The sequence below is a fragment of the Electrophorus electricus genome, chromosome 24 (genome assembly GCF_013358815.1).
Source record: "Electrophorus electricus isolate fEleEle1 chromosome 24, fEleEle1.pri, whole genome shotgun sequence".
Taxonomy (NCBI): Eukaryota; Metazoa; Chordata; class Actinopteri; order Gymnotiformes; family Gymnotidae; genus Electrophorus; species Electrophorus electricus.
In genome coordinates, this window is record NC_049558.1 from 5263528 (window position 1) to 5285542 (window position 22015).

A 22015-nucleotide genomic window follows, 5' to 3' on the forward strand; every position below is an offset into this window, starting at 1 on the left:
ATTAAGGGGAAAAAAAAAATCAAAACCTACATGGCCTTGTGTGAAAAAGTGATTGCTGCCTAAACCTAATAACTGTTTGGGCCACCCTTAGAAGCAATTACTGCAATCAAGCATTTGCAATAACTGGCAATAAGTCTTCTACAGCGCTATGGAGGAATTTTGGCCCACTCATCAAGCAGATTTGTTAACCTGGGCACACTGGAGGGTTTTCAAGCATGAACCGCCTTTTTAAGGTCATGCTACAGTATCTCAATCAGATTCAGGTCAGGACATTGACTAGGCCACTCCAAAGTCTTCATTTTGATTTTCTTAAGTCATTCAGAGGTGGACTTGCTGGTGTGTTTTGGATCATTGTCCTGCTGCAGAACCCAAGTGCGCTTCAGCTTGAGGTCATGAACAGATGGCTGGACAGTCTCCTTCAGGAGTTTTTGGTAGACAGCAGAATTCATGGTTCCATCTCCACAGCAAGTCTTCCAGGTCCTGAAGCAGCAAAACAACCCCAGACCATCACACTACCACCACCATATTTTACTGTTGGTATGTATGGTGTTCCTTTTCTGAAACACTGTGTTACTTTTATGCCAGATGTAATGGGACATACACCTTCCAAAAAGCTCAACTTTTGTCTCATCAGTCCACAGAGTATTTTCCCAAAAGTCTTGGGGATCATCAAGAGGTTTTCTGGCAAAACTGAGACGAGCCTTTATGTTCTTTTTGCTCAGCAGTGGTTTTTGTCTTGGAACTCTGCCATGCAGGCCATTTTTGCCCAGTCTCTGACTTATGGTGGAGTCATGAACACTGACCTTAACTAAGGCAAGTGAGGCCTGCAGTTCTTTGGATGTTGTTGTGGGGTCTTTTGGGGTCTCTTGGATGATTCATCGCTCTTGGGGTAATTTTGGTCAGCCGGCTACTCCTACGGAGGTTCACCACTGTTCCATGTTTTTCACCATTTGTGGATAATGGCTCTCACTGTGGTTTGCTTGAGTCCCAAAGCTTTAGAAATGGCTGTATAACCTTTTCCAGACTGATAGAGCTCAATTACTGTTCCTGAATTTCTTTGGATTGCAGCATGCCATCTAGCTTTTGAGGGTCTCTTGGTCTACTTCACTTTGTCAGGCAGGTCCTATTTAAGTGATTTCTTGATTGAGAACGGGTGTGGTAGTAATCAGGCCTGGGTGTGGCTAGAGAAATTGAACTCAGCTTTCCAAAGATGTGATAAACCACAGTTAATTTATGTTTTAACAGGGGGGACGACTCACTTTTTTACTCAGGGCCATGTAGGTTTGGATTTTTTTCCCCCCTTAAATTTGATGATCTGAAGCATTTAAGTGTGACAAACATGCAAAAAAAAAAAAAAAAAGTATCAGGAAAGAGGCAAACACTTTTTCACGCCACTGTATATTGTATATACTCATCATTCCTTAAGACACAAGATACTGAAATACTTCAGGTGGGGAACTGAGAAATTCCAGATGAAAGATGCTGGCCACACTAGACGCTGCGTAAGGGCTCCTGCCTGTCGCTGCGATCATGGCCTCTGCTGCTGTTCCTGAAAAAGTGACTACTTCAGTAGATGTCTTCTCAAAATCTCTTCCTGTAATAAAGGATCAATTCCCTGTGTTAACTGGATGCTGTTGGTATTGTGAATGATTTGTGCATTAAAGCTCATGTTCATCCAGGTATCTTGCACTCTAAGCTGGCTTCCTTTCCTGTACTGCCTCATGAGTGTCTTCTGGTACTGAGCGGTGCTGTTTCTCATTAGCCTGCTTCAGCAAAGAAAGTACTGAAAAACCTGCCATCATTTCACTTTTATTCTCTTAATCCATTCAAATTCAATGACAAAGTGCTGTTCCATACCCCAAAAACGATAAGAAAACTAATTTGTGAATGAATATGGAGATAAGAACTGTAGCTGTGATCTTTTACAAGGGACATGCTTAGCAGATAATTTAACCGAAATATTGTAGGTGACTGGGTCCTGAAGCAGATCCATTTTCACATGATGATCTTAGGATCTTATCTACTCTTTTACCTGTTAACATATACCACTTCCATTGAGCAAACCAGTGTCCTCCTATACAATGTCTACAATAAAGTCTGCTCTGCTACACAGTTTTCTATAGGCTGCCACTGGAGTTTAGCCTAACAAGTGCGTCAGACTGTCCTGGAGCTAATGAAGAATAGCAGAGTCAGGGGCTGAGAACAATCAAATTTTGCTGGATCTGGTTCTTGTAATCACATGGAGCCATCTTTATTAGTCCAACAATGTACTTTTGCTTTGGACGCTTCCTCAGCTGTGAAGGCTCTCTGAGGAAGTGACAAAGACTCTGCGTATCATACTGCAGCTCTGTCATAATGCCACCTGGTGGTGAAATATGATAATTGACGAATACTTTTCCTGTGACGTTGAATCGTAATTCTACAAAAACCCAGAAAAGAGATTAACGTCATTGTGTTATGGTAAACCATTACAGTTCCTACATAATTTATATAATAATATAAGAGTGAAATAAGGTTTGCTGCTTATTAATGGATGAATCCTTATGGTAAATTTGAACAGATTCCATTTAGGAGACATAATACTGGTTAAAAATAAAAACGTGAAATGTGTTACCAGTCTGTATATCATATCCAAGGCCTAAACTGGATAAAAGATTAAATGTACTGTTTAATCTTGTTATAGTTATAGTTATAGTTATAGTCTTACCTACTAAATACATTTTCATATCTGACCAGTAAGGACTAAGAGCCTCCCACACAGGACATGTAAACCACAGGATAGGTTCCATCATCACTGTCTGATACACTGGGACACTTCATTGTACCTAAAGCACAAAAAAGCATTAAGGAAAAATATCCACATTTTATTGATTTACTTCTACTAAAAAACCATTAAAAGGAGCTTTCTCCCTATCGCTTTTCACTACAGCTAATTAGAGACTGTCATTTCTCCAGTGCCTCTAATAATAATGAACTTTTAAGCAGTGTTTGCATGGCTGCCGACTCCACAGCAGGTCCAGATATACCCACCTTATTCTATATTCTTTGTCATGATCCTTTTTTTGAATTAGCAGTAGGCTGTTCACAAAACCTGAAGAAGCTGCACTTGATTCCCTAATGGAGTGCATTTACTGCAAATTAAATTTTAATCTTATAAATGGCCTTCAAATGATTATTATTTTAATCAGAGTGGCAGGCAATACTTTATCTGCAGTATGAGTCATCCGTAGCATATTTAACCATGAAAGTGTCTTCTCTGCCATCTTTCACTTCAAGCTGTTGCATGAGACTTGCCACCACACAAAACACAGTGAATTCAAGTTTGTGTTGAAGAAAAAAAAAACATGTTTGAACGCAAACAGTTCTCGCCATCTTGGCTCAGAATGCATACAACATGTGATGCATCTCCTGACCTGTTGCAGTCTATTGTGGAGGTCTGGGGATTCTAAGTACAAAACCCTGAATTCAGGGCTAATCCACTGACCTTTGTCTATTTCATCACTTCAGTAGTTGGAATTCAGCCTTTGCGACACAAATGATGCATAAAGATTTTACCCGTTTCCATTTAGATTTTACTGCAGAATATTTCTAAAGAGAAGGCATGCTAATGCATAAGATGGTCCTTTCTTCTATCAGTATCAGGTGTAGGCAACACCTGAAAGGACTCAGTGAAATGGATAGGATAAAACTATGCCTTTGTACAGATATTAGAGTTGCACTCTTCATACTTGCAGTATCTGTCCTGCCTCAGACTTTACTAGCAGTGCCTCTGTAAGGCAAACCAAAGCAAAATATATTTATATAGAGCATTTAACACAACCATGGTTGACCAAAGTGCTGAACAGGATTATTATTTAAATTATCTTAAAATAAGACAATCATAACAGTAAAAGCTAAATCTTTAAACATCAACCTCAGCCAACACTGAAGGCAAAAGGGCTCAAGCACTGCTGTACAGATAACAAGGACAGAGGGATCAGGAGCAGAATCTGCAGATTAGACTCTGTAGATTAGACTCTGCAGATTAGACTCTGTAGATTCCCTAATTTGTCCTATTACCTATTCAATGGGAGAACAAGAGCTCAAAGTACATACGTCACAGTATTTGTACATGCAAAAAGAGTAACTTAATATATATATGACAGTTAAACAATATTATGGCCATAGATTCTGGGTTTCCTGTTTGGCTGAAGTCTGTTGTGAAAAATGAGAACATATCCCTGTGTCCAGGCTCAGCCCAGTAACTGTTATATTTATGAATTCTTCTGTGGGAAACACTTGAAACCCAACGAGCCTGTAAAGTAATAGAACGTAATAGAATGTGAAATTCGCCTTTTACTCAGTGTTTAAAAAATAAATAGCTGCTTTTCAGAAAAGCTGTCTTGTTTATTATCTGTAATTACTGTCTCACTTGCAGAAGAACTTCTCTTCCAGTAGGTTAACCACATACACGTGCAACCAATTTTAGCCATCCAGGTGCAACCAATTTTGTTCACCCGGGCTGTGCCTCCTCCCTCTAAACAATGCATGGCCACACTCTGCAGACATACATACCTTTAGAGCAATCATAGCTGTAGGCATTTCCTGTTGTGCTGCAGTGCATTGTAAAGGTCTGAGGACCGTGGGCACAAATCCCAGACTCTCATGCTTCTAATACCTTCACCGTAGTCATATAATCTGTAGGGAACACTCTGAACTTGAATGAACTATCAAACTTTTTTAAAAATCTTTATTTTACTTTCTTTTTTTTAAACTAAACTTTGCATGTACAGTCTTGACATTGTTTATAACTAGTTAAGAACACTGCTCAAAGGGATTTTTACTGAAACTATCAAAACAAAATCTTTGTCAAGAAAATTCACCATAAACTTTTAGCCTCTTTAGTGTATTGATCAACACATATTTGGCCTACATAGTTATTGTTTCCCCTACTAAAAGTATCCTCTTCTGTTGCTTTATTACTAAATAATGAGTGCCATCTATATGAGGAGAGCAGACAACGTTGCAAGTTCTAGTTTCAGTATCAGCCACTTTCACTAGCTCAACTCAATTTACAGCAACCACAGAGTCATTTTACAACAGCAGAGCAAGCATCCAGTCACCTTGTTGCTAATATGAAGAGATGAGGATGCTTTGATGTTCTCACCGTCAGGATTCATAATGCCAGGAGTCTCTGGGGCCTCTCCAGTGCCCCTCTATACTGTACGTTTGAGGAGGTCTGGCATTAAATTTGTCTTCGCAGGCTGGTCCTGATCTCTGCCTCTAACTCCTGCCTGAACTGAGCTGAGACTTGCTGCATTTCATCATGACTGGGCAGCACTTGGAATTTAAAATGCCTAAAGGTACACACAACATTGACTGAATCATAAATCTAACAATTATCACAAGTAGTTCTGAATAACAATTTTCTCTGACCTGGTTAATATAGTATTGTGTTCATATTCGATGAAAGTGAAGGCTTTCCACAGAATGAGAGTAGTTCACTGGGAAAGTGCCATGTCCATCATCTTAAACTCTGTCAAACCTGTTGAATGCAAACTAATCATAAATGCAACTTATCACAACATGAATCTCCATGCTTTAAATATAGTCAGAACAGTGTACTAATAGTGTCCTAATAGTTATACTCACCAGGACGGTCTGGACATAAACAGTCCCATAATTCCAAAATAACAAAACACATTTCTTTTGCTGCAAACTTATTGTTTTATCCAAAGAATGTGACTATACAGCAAATCTAATAATTTTGACCTCACTGTCCTAGTACTTATGTAATTTGTTGTTTTCAATGTAGGAAATATATTTACCCTTGGAAGTTATTGATGCTGGAGTTCCAAAAGACCATCTGCTTTGCCCTACTGAAAGCCTCCTGATTAGTGTGTTTTACTGCCAGTGAGTGTGTGTCACGCATATTTTGGAAATAGACGACAATATAGGCAAAACTGAGAGGTAGCTAACTGTACATACAGAGATTATAAAGATCATAGCAGCTGACCACTGATTAGCTGACAACATATTTAAAGGATCATTGAGTGATAAGATGTGTTCTTAACAGGCTCTGCTGCCTAAACAAAAATCAAAATCCATCAAAAATCAATTTTCACCATTTTAGTCATTTGGCAGTCTATGGTACATTTCCAGTTTCACTGCAGTCATTGGTAAAAAGCTGAGGAATTTTAGCACAGATCCCAGATGTTGCCCAAAATATTCACCTTCTCTTTGTGCTCAGCAGCAGGACTCCACAGTATGTGGAACTTAGCAGAAGTACAACCATATTGTCCAGGGTGCAATTAAAAAAGCACTGCATGCAATTCATTGGAGGCTGTAAGTATAAGTATGAATCAGCCCCTGCATGTCTGACCATCAAAGAGTGAGGGCCTTTCTCCATAGTAGGAGAGCAGTTCACTGTGTTGAACCATTTCCACTGTCCTTAACCTTTATTGGCTCAGTCGCACCTAACCAGAAATAATGGGACAAAATCAATAAACGCAAAGCCCAAAAAAAGTTTCTTAGTAATTCCAGCACAACTTTCAGAAGTTCTCACAGTCACTGACAGTTTCACTGCTGCTTGTGAAGGTCTTTTCAATTTGGGCACAAATTCCTCTTTGCCGATCCACTCCAGATGTTTTTGCATTTGTGCCTAAAAGGTCTTTCAACAGTCTACCTGAACAGCACACTGAATCTTTGGAGTACTTTCTGATCAGCATTATTCAACTAAATAATCAAGGCCAAGTACTGAATTAAGGCGTGTTCAAATCTCACCTGGAATGATCTTCCTTCCATAGGGGACTTTATATTGATCCCCTAAAGGAGAGCTATGTTCCAGTGTAGTTTGTAGTACTTGCATGAAACCTCAAACAGAGATGGACCTTCCACAGTTATCTTGAGATATCCAATTCCCGTTCCTTTGCCAAATATGGAGTATTTATAATCTGTGGCATTCTATAATCTGTGCAGGAGATAAGGTAGGCATGGACTAAAATTGTATTCATGTTAAATACATTGGGCTATGTAGTACAGTAATATGGAAGTCCTAGACCAGTAGCAAGTACTGGGTTTACATCACAGTTCTGTTCTGTATTGGCCAGGTCTCCTTTTACATGACAGGCTAAGCACATTGGCACAAAATCCCCAGAAAATAATTAGATGAATCTTAACAGCTTGCCTTGGAAATTCTGAACCTAATTAAATATATTATTTTCAGGTATTACCTCACCTTGCTCTATCACTTCAACACTTTTGTAGAGTACGGGTTCCATCACACCTTCTGGAGAACTTTCAGAAGCATGTCGACACCAGCAGTGAGGGGCACATAAACAACAATGTGCTTGCCTTCTTTATTCACCAGCACTTCAGTCTTGACAATGGCTGTAGATTCAGAGACGTTGTCCTCTAGCAGAGTCTGTGTTAACTATACACAGTTCACCACTTGCTCCATGGTCAAGCCAATGCCTGACACTGTTATTTCCGAGGGGTCTTGGAGAAGCTGTACCAGAAGGCAAAATGGCCATCCAACAATGCAGGCATCAGCAAAGAAGATGTTGATTGTGTATTTCCTTTGTTTAGTGGGTAGGTATGTCACAGCATAGGTGCCATTTTCATGGCCTGTGCACTGTAATATAAGCTGACCAGGACCTCAGGTGAATCTCCAATTGTATTTTCCTCTTGTGTCTATGTTAAACTCTGCCTGCTTTCTCAGGAGGTCACCATGTAGAACAAAGCCATAAGCCCTCACCTGAAATGATTAAAGCATCAAACATTGCTGTTCTCGTTTTTAAGGAACTGCTGCATATGACTGTACATCACTTCACCGGACTACCCTTGGGCCTACATTTCCAGTCTACATGTTAACATTAATGTAAACATTGTTTATTTTAATGTTTGGTGTTCATTTCCTCATCTATATAGCATAGCCAAATACACACTCCTCTGTCAAAAGCTAACCATACTGAATTCAACAATGATGATTTATGTTGTTTTATAATATTGAATTTGACTTAATCCCACCTGAATTCTCCCTTTTTATCAGACCTTTATCAGATTTATCAGACTAATCTCTAATTGCAACATCAATAATGCCTGGAAACATATTTATAATAGCAGTACTGTGACACAAGTTATCTAATAAGTAACATTCTACTTGCCAGTAAGCTGCAACTGCTACAGTATCTTATCATGATGGGTTTAGGGTCTCCTTGTGAAATGAAGTGGATTTTCTATATGGCAAAGAATACTAGAAAAGTAAATAAATTATTTATACAAACAGTACTCACAAAGCAAGGTGCCTTTCTTCAGTTTTTGGAGCTCTTAAATTCAAAATATCTTAAAACCTTTATGCAATTTCATTGACGCCACAAACTAAGATATGCAGGTGTTTTCATTCATAATCTCATTCATAAGAATTACTGCTCTTTATAAAGAACAAAGCTCTTCCATTTTGATGATGCTTTTAAGTCCCTATTTTCTGACACGTTAAAACATGAAAACGTGATTATCTCTTTTAATTCATACACACACAGCGCACACATACTTTGACACATACTGTATATTAACATTATTAAACAGCTCACTGTAAAACATTTGCTCGTTCCTCAGCAGCAGGTGTTTAGGAACTGCTTTCTATGCCAGCCTCTTCAGAAGGCATGTGTAGCTTTAAACAGCCGCCATCCACCACCTTTAGGTAGAGAAAACTATGCACAACCAACTGCAACGAACTGTGCAAAACACATTAATCCATTTTATTAATAGTAAGACCTTTGACAAGCTTTCATACTGCAATCTAGTGTCTCTGTCACATGCTTAATTTATTGACACCAAATCACAAAAATCCTTAGACGTGGTAGATGGACCTGAACAAAGATTTTGAACAATTGTGGACCAGCTTGACAATGAGAACTTCCCGATGATTTACCCAGACTCCAGACATGGAAACCCCTGCATATTATGTAAATAGAACCCCCGTGGGAAAAGAGAGTTAAAATGAGATGCTATGTTTATATAACTGTTACCATTTCTGGGCTAAAAGCTTTAAAATCAAGCAGTAGGTCATGACTGATCATTTGTCCACTCCATGGTCAAGCATTTCTTGTGGAGCCATGAGCCAGACAAGCAGTAATAGGTCATTATGGGGATATTTTGAGTGTGTTCAGCAAAAGTAAACAAAAAGGTATTTAGTATTGTGTGACTCTGGTGCATAATTGTACTTTTGGTGCCAATGCCAATTATCTGCCTGCTGCCTGGCCTTCCTGATGTTAATCACTCTCAGGACTGTGTCCCACCTATCCCAGTCCAGACACAATCCTCTACACTTGCAGTCATTCATGGTAAGGGAGAAATATCAAAACAACTTTATGTTTGCATCTTTTATGTACAAACCTTCTTCCTTATAGTTCTTGCTTTATAGTTCAGACTACAACAGACCAGCATCATTTAGGATATTAGAGTTCCCTGGGGCAAGACTGACCACAAGAGCACCCAGTGCTTTGCCGTCCCGTCAGTCCTGACTAGCAGGCAGGTAACTGGCATGGTGCTGTGTTGGGCAGGTCAGGGGTTTTGCTCTGGATCCAGCCCAGCTAGCTCATCTCAGGGGTGCAGGTAATAACTGCTTCACTGGCCTCATTCTCCCACACAGGCATGGAGAGCAGGACGAGCATCCAAATTATTCCCAGAATGAGCTTCTGATTCCCATCCACAATGGAACTTACTGTCTGTAGAACCTTGCACCTTGTGCAAAGCACTTTGATTATTTGTGTTTAAAGACAATTTCTCATTTGCTAACAAATTATAGCAATAAACCAAATTTTTGCCTTTGGATAGTTTGATTGTCCAGATGTCTTTGATCTTAAGTGGTTGTCTTAGAAAACAGATTTTTTTGTCATTTAATAAAACATACTTAATGAGAAATAAACTAATCTAAATTTGACACTCCACATGTAGATTTTGTACCAATGTCCTGACAGTCCTGACAGTTTCCAAAATATAACTAATATCATTGTAAGATGTGAGCCTCTTGAGTTATCAGGAACACAGCACAATGAGAGACTGATATGACCTACAGTCTGTTTTCCCAAAGCAAAGCAACATGAAGCCTCTGTACAAGCTGAAAAACCCTTACAAAGTGCTTCTATCTTTTTAAACCTTTCTGTTATGTTTAAAACTTACCTAAAAACTGAGCTAATCCCCTCATGATCAGAAAACTCCAGAACTACTGATGCATTGTCCAGTCTGAGCTTCCTAGATGTGGGATGGACATGGTACCTCCTGAACCTCCCGTTGCGGTTTTGGCCATGCTAACCTCATCACTACCAATAATTTATTCTGGAATAGATGGGGTCTGTCATTAGATGAGGCCTTTTGATGGGACCAGATTCTCATGTTTTCTGGTATGGAGCAGAATAAGGATAATCTGAGTGGACTGTCTTACACCACAGAATAATACGTTTTTACTTAAAAAACAAAAAAAAAACAAAAAAAAAAAAACAAAAAACATGGGTGAAAACACTTCTAATGGGTGTGAATCTGCATCATCTTCAGTTTCCTCTCCTGAAGAGTTATGACAAAACAAGGATCTTCTTGCATTTTTTTGGTATATCACTAAACTACAGTATCTCCATCCTTAAACAACATTAAACATCTAGGAATGTTTTTTTCCCAGACATGGATTTAATCTTGGACCAAGTTACAGGCCAATGGTGAACCATCAAGAAATATTGTACAATCAAGAAATATTGTAGTCTACACGTAGGCTTAAATCTTGGACAATGACCCTTAGTCTTATAAAGGTATATTAAGCAAACCCATCTGTTAAAATGTGATAACATTAGTTGGCTTTAGTTAGTGAAGGTTCAATGGACCATGCTTAGAACATGCCTTTTGTTAAAAGTATACTAACATTTGTATTCTTTAGTCATGTGACTAACATAAAGAGAGACATGTATGACTTACAGGAGACAAGGGGAAATGACTTGGGTACAGCCTGGGATTTTAGAGTTTTTACAAATGACATACAGTAAAACTGAAACAGGAACTGTAGAGTAGGATTTTAATATTTTTTTCATCCAATCAGATAATCACAGACACAAGACAAGATGCATTATTGGTTGTGCATACCACATGATAATGAAGGCATTCAGATTTGCTCCTAAGTCAGCTTGAACTTGTCAAGAATTTCACCTTAACACACCTCAGCCATCATGGAGTCTTCCCTTCTAAAAATGATTCATGTTAATTAATACCATATAAGTAAACACATTCCCCTTAAACTGCCATCCAGTAAGCTTAAGATACTAACAATAAATACAATATGAAAACAGAGAATATGGTAACAGAAAACATATTTATATGTTTACTATACTTTCACATTTATATTACTGCTACTATAATATACTTGCTTGTTCAGGTGTTTAGACCATCTCTACCTACATATTAATCTTTGCAAATGTTTGTACTGCAGCAATTTATGCTTCTGTAAAAAATGGTCATCAAAGATCACAATCAGTAGTACATATACATATTTACGTCTGAAGCGGTGGCAGTTACCAACCGCTTTTTATTCCGTCACTATGGTTATTGTTAAATTAGCATTCACCAGGGCAAATTCCTTGGATGAGCAAATATACTAATAAAGCAATTCTGATTTTGACCCTGAGAACCACATTCCAATAAAAATGCAGTTAACAATAAATGACAAAGCATCACAAAAATTCCAAAATTTGTTTTTATGTTTATTTGTTTAGATTTTATTTATGCAAGAAGCAAACCTTTCAGTAAATCTGTACAAGAAACAAACATATATTAATCATTCTAATAAGGAGATCTTTGAGACAAATTAGCTTTCTCAATTTTGACTGTTAATGCTTTAAAGCTATAGAACAATGATGAAGAGTGCATAGACATTAACTTTATTACTTAACATATTCAGAAATTTGTATCGAGGTCAGAAATGGGAACTGCACCGACTCTACAACATACAGAAGACAATGCTGTCCAAAAGCCATCTACATACTGAAAATGATTCAATGTGAGTAAATTTCAGTTTTATTATTGCTTTCATTATAGTGAAATGTAGTAAGCCGAGTATTCCATGATAGCGTTTGACCAGGGTGAAATGAGTGATAAACATTAATTAATGGGGTGACCTTAAGATGAATAAGAGGTCAATAAGGCAAATAACTACAGTACATATTTGTTTGGTTAATAAAATAAATACCAGCTTTTTGCAGGAAGAATATGGAAGCAATTTTACTGAAACATCAAATCCCCCAACTGTTCCTGCTTTTACAATATAAGCCACTCTATAGGACCGGATCACATATGGATCTGATACCCTACATACTTAATCTAAGCCCTTCAGACCGGAATTACAGTTACAAGTTACACACTTAGGTACCTCTTAGGCTAAAAGAGCAAACTGTATGAATATTGTTGAAAAAGAGTGTGTATGCGCATGTGTTTACTGGATCAACAAGCCAGATGCTCAGGTTGAGGTCTTCATCAGCACATAAGCAGTCACAGCAACTGTTACTGCGGCAACAGGCATCCACTTAATCCACTTTTCCTGAAACGGCAAATGCAAAATGCTCATGAAACTGCAGTCAGCATTCTTTCACCCGTCGGAACAACACACACACACACACACACACACACACACACACACACACACACACACACACACACACACACACACACACACACACACACACACACACACACACACACACACACACACACACACACACACACTAACAGGGAGGTTAGGAGTGATAGGAACGAGACACTGACAGGCAGAGCACGTAGAGGCGGAACTCACGGAAAGCTGAGATGGTAAGGAGTCGTGAGCTGGGTTGGGCAGTCTACAAGAAATGGTTTGTCAGAGAGGAGCGCTAACATGGCAAGAGGTAAGACAAGCCGATGCCTATGAGGCCCTGAACGAGGATGAGAGGAGCAGTTTTATAACCGTCTGCAGAAGATGGCGGATGCAGAAGCAGAAGAACGAGGAGTGACGGGAAGCACTGTGTACCTTTCTACCACAATGGGCTGAAGCACCAATACAGCAAAGCCAGGACAAGGCCGATGACTACGGCTAGGATGGGCGGCAATAAAGACAGCTAAAGGAGGGAAGGGACATTACAAAAATCAACCTGGGAAGACTGATCGTGAGCGACTGGATATGCCAACGATGTGCTGAGCGGCTCCTTGTAGGAAGAGAGGGAACTACTCTCTCTCCCAGATATACATCATGGCTATGAGGTGTGTGGACTAAAATGTAAAGTTCTGCAACAAGGGAACCAAAATTAAAAATCAAGCCAAAGTGAAAACTTGCATCAAGACTAAACAGTCCTCTACAGAAGCAGTGTAGTGGAGTCAGCGCATGAACTCTCCCCTAAAACTGTCCCTGTTGGCAGAGCCCTTTGCGGTGTGCTGAGACATAGGGAAGCCCACCTGGTTACTCTTTTCCTGCAGGGCCTTCAGGCTGCCCTGACACTGCTGCAGCTCCTGGCTGAGGGACTGATTCTCCTGCTCCACGTGCTCATACCTCTGCCTCAGGTCGGCCGTCTCCGCCTGCATCTCCTCATACTGAGAGAGAGAGAGAGAGAGAGAGAGAGAGAGAGAGAGAGAGAGAGAGAGAGAGAGAGAGAGAGAGAGAGAGAGAGAGAGAGAGAAAGCACAAACCCTAGTTGGTAAAGCAAGTAACAGATTGTTTAAAGCATGGGGTGCCACTCTGGGAGGTGCTCTCACCTCTTTCTGCAGCTCTTTGGTCCTACTGTTGCTGTGCTCCAGCTGGCTCTGCAGCTGGCTGGTGTCTCGCTGGTGCTCGTCCTGCAGGGCGCTCAGCCGCTGGCCCAGCTCAGCCTGTGTCTTCTCCAGCGCCTGCACCGTGCCGGCCAGGGTGCCCCTCTCCTTCTTGCAGCTGCAGGGGTCACGGGGCAGTGCCAGAACCACAACGGAAACAGGCGTTATGACCAGTCAGCTACCTCTTAGGCATTCACTGTTTTAAAGTGACTGAGTCAGCTGCAAGGACGCAGTTATTATCCATTTTGACAACTAGAGAAGAGGTATACAACAACTGACTTCGAACCAATAGTCTGGACCTGTATCATGTAATCAGCGGTGGTGAATTTGTGTCACAGAACCCAGATATTCATTGTATGACTCAAGTGGCCGGTGGAGTGGTCAGTTACAATAACCAGTCAATTATGTCCTGGTGATTACAAATTCCCGTAGTAGAAATTGGATTCAAGGTCCAGACTTATATTATATGTTGCTCTAGACTTTAAATCTGCACGCTGTCATTTGAGGGTGAGAAAAATACTCATTCAGAATAGTGTAAGACTCCACACTCCAGTTAAAAAATAAAATAATAAAGTTTTTAATGAAAGGCATGCAGGAATTGAGGCTGCTGATTGGTTTGAGGGCAGCAGACCTGTCCAGCTCCACCTCTAGCTGCTGGGCCTTCCTGACAATGTGCTCTCTCTCAGTGCTCAGGGCGGAGCACTCGCTCTCCAGGCTGCTCTTCTCGGAGCGGAGCGACGCGCACTCCCTCTGCAGGCCCTCGCCGTCCCGCCGGAGCTTCTCCAGCTCGCTCGCTGCATCGCAACGTTTCCCGGTAAATACGCACACAGGATAAAGGGGACACGCGCTCAGGCAAGATGTACACGTATATGCATGCGCGAAAGCACAGAAACGCAGGAACGATCAGTTCCAGATGCATTCAGTTACATATATGCAGCAGTCTTGGGAGAAATACAAGTCAATAAATGGCATTAAGTGTTAATACAATACAAACATTCTTATGAGTCTTGTACAATGGTCCATGCCCCCATGTGGCTCTTCTGCACTCACAACTTTCCTGACGATACTAGCAGTATTTTTTCCAAATGGCTCCAGTCAAATGTAATGGGCATGTAAGACACATGCACCAGTCTTACTGTTGTGTTAGCAGAACACAGGATCAATAGAGCCAAATTAATGAGGCCCATTTTTCAAGCCCAGAACCAGATGGGTAAATGGGCTGTTCTGCTCAGTATGAGAGCATCAGGCTTCATGACCTAGGTGGTCTAAACATATCCGAATTGGAAAGATTTTTTTCAGCACCCTGTGCAGTATTTGTGGCTTTGGTTAATGACACATATTCAAGGTACAAGCTTTTTCTAATGTTGACTGCTAAACAAACCCATGTTTCACTGAGGCTAAGGGACTCATGTGGGGGGGGGGGGGGGGGGGGGTGTTACATTGCTGCTTGGCAGCTTTATCTCTCTGCTGGTTCTGCTGCTGGTGATTGGCTTGCAGGCTGTCAATCTCACGCTCGTACTTATTTGCAGCCACCTGCCACTTCTCCAGCTCAGTGGTCAGTGTTGCCAGGTTACTCTTCAGGGTGCTGACCTCATGCTCCCTCTCAGCGGTCATCTTTTCCACAGTGCGTCGCAGCACCTGCACTTCCTCTTGGGCCTCGTTCACTTCCTGCCGCATACTGAAGATGGCGCTGTCCTTCTGATCCCTGAGATTTTCCATATCGTCCTGCAATTTCTGAAGCTGAGCTTCACACACAATCACGCAGCCACACACACACACACACACACACACACACACACGTCAGCTACATATAACATAAGAACGCCATATACCCTGCCAGGTGTAAGAGTGCTCTACCTCCTCTCACACTCACTGTGAAGGATCTTCATCTGCTTGGCCGACTCCTCTGCCTGACGCTTGCTGGCCTTCTTCTCCTCCTCCAGGAGCCCTGTAAATGTGCCACAGAGGCCATCAGGGGAACGTTCTAAGCATAACAGTACCAAACAACGAGGCCCATTTTACCAAATACTGTTCTGTTCACCCTGATAAGACCATACAGTGTGGAATACAGAGTTAAGAGTTCAAATTGGATACATGATGCCGCCAGCCTCTCCTTGTTATTTATTCTGTACCACAACTGCAAAATGTTTAAAAAAAAAACAAAACAAAAAAAAACAGCACCACAGGTCCCATCCTTGTTCATTTCAATATTGGGCAGGAAAACGAGATTCAATCCACATCTTTATGTAGAAGCTACAGTTGAAAAGGGCAGGTGTAAATGAACAGGGTGGACGATGATCCAGACACCACAATCAGATCTCTGGAGTGGACTGATATTGCTAAGGGTAAACAGGGCCTATGACACTTTTATAAAAGAGGTCTCCCTTTTATTTTAGTACCCAGTAATCAGATCTATGTAATTTACCCATTTAGACAAATTTATGTAAACCAACAGCAAAACATTCTGCAATTGTAATTTTTGCAATTACAATTTTATTGTTTTGTACTAGATATTCTTATTAGTGCTAAAACATATATTGTCTGTTAATCATTATCACAATATTGGCCAATACTGATAACAGAAGCCTGTGATATGCACATGAGTACCAGTTCTCACATTTTTGGCTTGGTACAGTGATCATTCCACATGAGTGTTCTTTGGGTGTTGTGAATCACAGCAGTCACATGACCCAACAAACATACTTCACTGTGATCAACATAACATGAGCCAATGCTTGTCACATCAAGAGTTTCAACATACTGAGTGCTTACCACTTTCGGGAGCAAGTTCTATTAAATAGTGCAAAGCACTGCAGTATAATTTTTTGCACAGCATTCTAGAATTGTATTGCAATTATAGCTTTTCACTGATTTTCCAATGTAATTATACTCCACAGAGACCAGCCAGAACCGATCACACTGGTGTAATTGTACTCCTAAAGTGCTAATACACTCTGAATCTGAGCAATATGGCCCAATACCGTCAATAGTTCTCCCAGCGCAGATGGGCCTACAGCCCTTCGATGTTCAGACACATACCCCGATGGCTTGCAGCCTAGGGGAAAAGCTCATGCATTGCCTTTACCTTGCAGCTCCACGCACTTCTGTCGGCCTGCTGTGGCCTGCTCCTGGGCCTCCTGGAGCTCCTGATTCAGGTGCTGGATCATATTCTCTGACTCACTGGCCTCCACCGAACTTCGGCTGAGCTCATCTAGGCATTCACATCAGACAAAAGAGTATCGAGGACTTTGATTTCGAGCACAAATCGACTGAAGCCACTTACAGAATTAACCCCATGAGGGAATACCCCAAGATTAGGTTGTTAAATGGTATCCTGATCTGTGCTACCACTGCCTGTCACCATCATTTCTGTCTCAACACATTATCTGGCTGGTCTGCTCTCCTCCAGAGTTCATACACAGACTGATAACAGGTTAAATTTAGATCAGAATGAGGTGCAAGATAATTTCCCCTGAGGTGGGTAAATGGGTCTATTCCATAAATTAATAACTCTACCCAGAATAGATTTACCCTATAAAAATAAAGGCATCATCTTCTTTCTAAACTAGGGCTCTTGTCTCTATTATAGATGGATTGCCTCCTTTTTAAGGAGCTGCAGGAAAGCTGTGCAAGGACTGCACATTAAATGTTTCTCGCTGCCATCTAATGCTGACCAATAAATTGACAGTCTGCATTTTAGGAAGGTCCACAGACTCAGCACAGAACAATGAGTTCAAAAATAAACCAAAAAAAAGAAGACATGACAAAATTAAGAAACAAAACAAAAGCAATAAGAAATTAAACATTTTACTTTCGCATGAACAATGAAGAACCTACAACTGAAATTTAAAAACAGTACTGTTAAGCCATAACACAACCGTAACAAAAATAAACATCTTCAAAAAAGCTTCCTGTGTGGATTAAATAATTTATATTTTATATTTATTTGGTAAATGGTAATGTTGTTTTATCCATCTAGCAAACTGTTGATCAGATAATGAAGATTTGCTTAGCATGAAAAGACAAAGTTAAGGTAAGATTTGAACAATATAGTATAGCATGCTAAAAATGTCTTTAAATCTAGCATTAACTAGGTTGCATTAGGTTGCACTAAACAAGCAAACAGGACAAGAATATTCATAACTCATTAGTAACTGAAATATATCTGCTTGTTGGTTTGTTTCAGAGTTGTTTAAACTAGTAAGGAGAGTTCTTATCCTAAAATTGGGTTGCAGAGAACCAGGACATCTTTTTGAGTGCTCCAAAAAAGAAATGACCTCATCTCACAAACTCAAGGCACACTCAAGTCTGTACGCCGTAAATGGTAGTTTCAGAGGAGATATCAATGCAATCAGAGACAGGAATTCAGAAAAACAACACCGCACATATCCTGCATGAGTCAGCTGTAATAGGAAAGGCAAACACCCCGTCCATGCCAAATATGCCCTTCAGACATCGCAGGGAGCGTGACAGACTGCGGACATTACGGATTCATGAATTCCTGGATTGTATAAGTCTCATGCTCACCAGTGCCATTCTGAAACAGGCACACAACATCACTGCATTATGAGGTCACAGGAGGAACACTCTGGCCTATATTATCTATGTGACTGCATGCACAAAAATAAACAGATTAACAGTTAGAAACACCAAATGAAGGAAAAATAAACATTTAGGCAGGCAGACATATAAAAGAAAACACTCCAGTTCCTCCTTCTATCAGACAGTTTTGCCATCTATTTGCTCAAAGAAATATGTGGTACTGTACTCTTGCCTGCTGGAGACAGAGCACTGTTTTCACCTTACTAATGCTGCAGCACATGCATTATGTCACATCCATTCATCCGTGCAAAATGTACCTTAGTGACAACAATACCAACAAAGCAGTGCTATATCAAATAACTAGTACATGAAAGATCTACTGCACATTATATATAAGACTATTGAGATTCACTGCAATAGACTGCAACCTTTGTGTCTCTTACACTTTCTCCTTCTGTGCTTTCTTTACATCATCATTCATGGTTCAGAATACCAAATGCCCTTAACAGTTTCAAGGTATTTGTCTAGTTAGCTTTCACACCTTATATAGACAAGCTCTCTTTAGCTACATGTCTTCAGGACCAAACAGTGCACTGACATATTTTTAAGTATCAAGCAGTTGGAGTTATAATCTTACTACACAGACATTTACTACGTTAATAAAAATATATTTTGGAAAAACAACTACTACTGGTTACCTTTGATCAGCGATACTTTATTCGGGGGATCCTTTAATTGTTGACCTTCCATTTACTCTTCTGTAACAGGAAAAAAGCCTCAGAACTAGTTCGTTAACTACACACCATGAAAGTTCAAATAGCATCTGGATAATTCATTTAAAAGACATCGTTAATTAAACAAGAACATAACGGAATTAAAGCATCTTCAAAGTGATGGTATTTATGAATAAGATAATCAGGTAGCTAGCCAGTTAAATTATCCTGCTATCAATGCAGGAATCTAAACAAGTTAGCTAAATTAGCGCGCTAGCTAGCAAACATTAAATTAAAAATTGATAATCAAGAAAATCATCAGTTACCGGTTGCAAAAGCCAACCTTCAAGCTGATGATGCACAACCACTTATATGGCATGGCTGACCATACATTGTATAAAGAAATATAACCCTCGCACCAAGACTGACATGACAAGTGGCGCTCACCTGAAGTTGCGCCGTTGAGGATGAGTGCTGAGGTTCTGAGGTCTCACCAACGCTTTTCCTGGCGAGATCTTGGAAGATTCCATTTCTAAGGCTGGGGGGCAGCAAACACTACTGCGAGAGCCACAGCACAGAGCTATTTTCGACATCGGAATAATATCGTGTATGAATTCAGCAAAAATATGTCTATTGGTCATTTTCATTCGGGATATATGCGAAAGATGTTCATGTTGACTTTGACCCATATTCCTCCCTGTAGCTGTTTATTTGGACGTCTCGGTTGGCTTGCAGGGGAGCCCGCAGCTGCATAGCTGCACAGTCCGGGCCTTTGTTTTACTGGTCAGGATTCCAGTGAAGTACTCGAGCAGGCTGCATCATACAAGGTGGTCGCTTGTGTGCCTGCCTTCCACATGACCCTCCTGTGTCATTTGTGGCTGGGGTCATCCACAACGATAAATTCACTTGCATTTAAAGTTTCTACTCCTGACCAAATGCACAAAAATCACAGCAATGAAAGACTGCATATAATTATGAATCTGTAGATAATTATCCAATGAAACCTATTCTACTGTGGTTTCAATGTAATGATAACACTAGGTAATAGAGTAAATATCAAATCAGATTAGTCTGTATCAGTTTGTATTTGTATGGTTTTGCTCTTGTTGTATGCAGGATTATCTAGTGTTGCAACAAACAGGCACTGAAGGCTATTAATGCATCATATTTGAACCTATACACCACCGTTATTTCTCATGATGGGTACCCACATCTAGCTTCATGTGCTCCTTCCAGCATATGAAGCTAGCAATAAATAATCTATTGACTAACAGGCTAAATTAATCAGGCTCAAACAGGAAAGTTTCATATAAACATGTATCAGTCTTTTTGTTTTTGTTTATAAAATCCAGATCTTTTGTTACACCTCATTTTAAGCATCTTCTGGAAACAATGATTAAATTTCTGCATACACATCTGTCATTACATAAGAATTCTTCTTTCTTATTTCACTACATAAAAGTTAGTCTATGACAGTGTGGACCACAAAGGTCTAATCCAGGAGATATTAGACATCAGGCTATGTCATAAATTGTAAAAATGTGTATGATTTCTGAATAAACCTGGATAATAATTATACATTTAAATTGTCAAGTTATACATTTAATGACTAGGGGCTTCTTCATTAACATTCAGATCTAATGACTTTAGGTACCATGCATGTGTAAGTCACTCAGTATCACATTTGAAATATTATACTTATCCAGACTATCTTTCATAATCGGCAATGGTCATTGAATCACTGGCACTAATTGTATCACTATTTGCTTACCAAATTTAATTAAAAGAAGGTTGAGAGAGAGAGAGAGAGAGAGAGAGAGAGAGAGAGAGAGAGAGAGAGAGTGAAACAAAAGACATGCGAACAGGCAGACAGACATAGATTTTACTAAAAAATTATTAACTTGCTATGACCAAATATTAGTACAAAAAAGCTATATTCTTTCAATCAAGGGCCCTGAAATTGAGCCAAGTCGTATAACTAAAACAGCATCTGAACACTTCCTGACTTTGACTAAAAACAACAGGCACTTGGCATAACAGCATCAGTAGTTGCCATGGTTACAATACAACCTCTTATCCATATGCTTATTCACAGTGCAGGTCCTTTCCTTTTGAGTCCTGTGCTTAGAAGTGGCATTGGCTAAGGTGGGACAGGAAAACAAAAAAAAGAAAACGCATCCTGTCCTGAGGACCACTGGACTCTAAATGACCTTGTCCTCCACTATCAATATCTGTTGGAAAGGGATGAGTCATTGTCCATATATCTTACCAGACATGACCAGTACTCTGTTTTTACATGGAAAGATGAAGCTGGCACCTAGAGCAGACATCCGTGGTCTGCTAAGGGGGAATAGTAGAATCCTGAACAGAGAACCTAACTGCTGCTTACCTGAAATTAGATTATCAAGATATATGTATATATGTATGCATGCATCTATGCATGAATCCATTTCTCTCTCTATGTCTCTTTCTGTATTGGAAATCTTTAATCTGTGGCTGTGCTCTGGCTCATAAAACATAAAATAGCTACTGTACATGAGAGCTTTGTTTTCAATTCATTGCTTAATGTTCGCATTTATTTCAACTAGAGAAATAAATTTCGGTAGGATCTACACTTGTTTGGCACAAATATCAAACAAGGATGACGTAACAACACAATTTATGTCTATTAAAAGTTATTCAAACCTTATTTTAAACTACACGAAACAAGCTCATCAAAATGTCTCATCAGACTCCCTAGATAATTAGGTCTTTGTTTAAAAATGTTGCTAAGCAGTGAATAAGATAACTAATGAATATAAATAAACCTAATTAAAGAGCTTAGAAATAGCTCGGCGAGAGTGCTCAGTGTCTCGTGGGTGACCCTGTAAACGAGGGTGGCTCGCCGGCAAACACAGACTGAAGTCAGCAGCCAGTGGCTGGCGACAGACACACTGCTGCTTCGTGAGTCATCAAGGCAGTGCTTGTGC

General features: G+C 40.0%; 1 protein-coding gene across 3 annotated transcripts; it reads right to left on the reverse strand.

The window, feature by feature from the left end:
- Window positions 1–11702: 11702 nt before the first annotated feature.
- On the reverse strand, window positions 11703–19567 carry slmapb (sarcolemma associated protein b). 3 transcript variants are annotated; one of them, XM_026998072.2, is made up of 10 exons: window positions 19494–19566; window positions 19032–19091; window positions 16877–17002; window positions 15665–15739; window positions 15231–15536; window positions 14423–14585; window positions 13738–13909; window positions 13441–13575; window positions 13019–13106; window positions 12467–12556 (listed from the first exon to the last, which is right to left on the reverse strand). In XM_026998072.2, the coding sequence occupies exons 2-9, from the start codon at window positions 19081–19083 to the stop codon at window positions 13023–13025; spliced, it is 1113 nt and encodes a 370-aa protein (XP_026853873.2). In that variant the 5' UTR covers window positions 19084–19091; window positions 19494–19566; the 3' UTR covers window positions 12467–12556; window positions 13019–13022. The 3 variants fall into 3 exon arrangements, with proteins under 3 accessions (XP_026853875.2, XP_026853873.2, XP_026853874.2); XM_026998073.2 differs by lacking the exon at window positions 19494–19566 and adding an exon at window positions 19373–19487; XM_026998074.2 differs by lacking the exon at window positions 13019–13106 and having other exon boundaries at window positions 11703–12556; window positions 19494–19567.
- Window positions 19568–22015: the final 2448 nt, after the last annotated feature.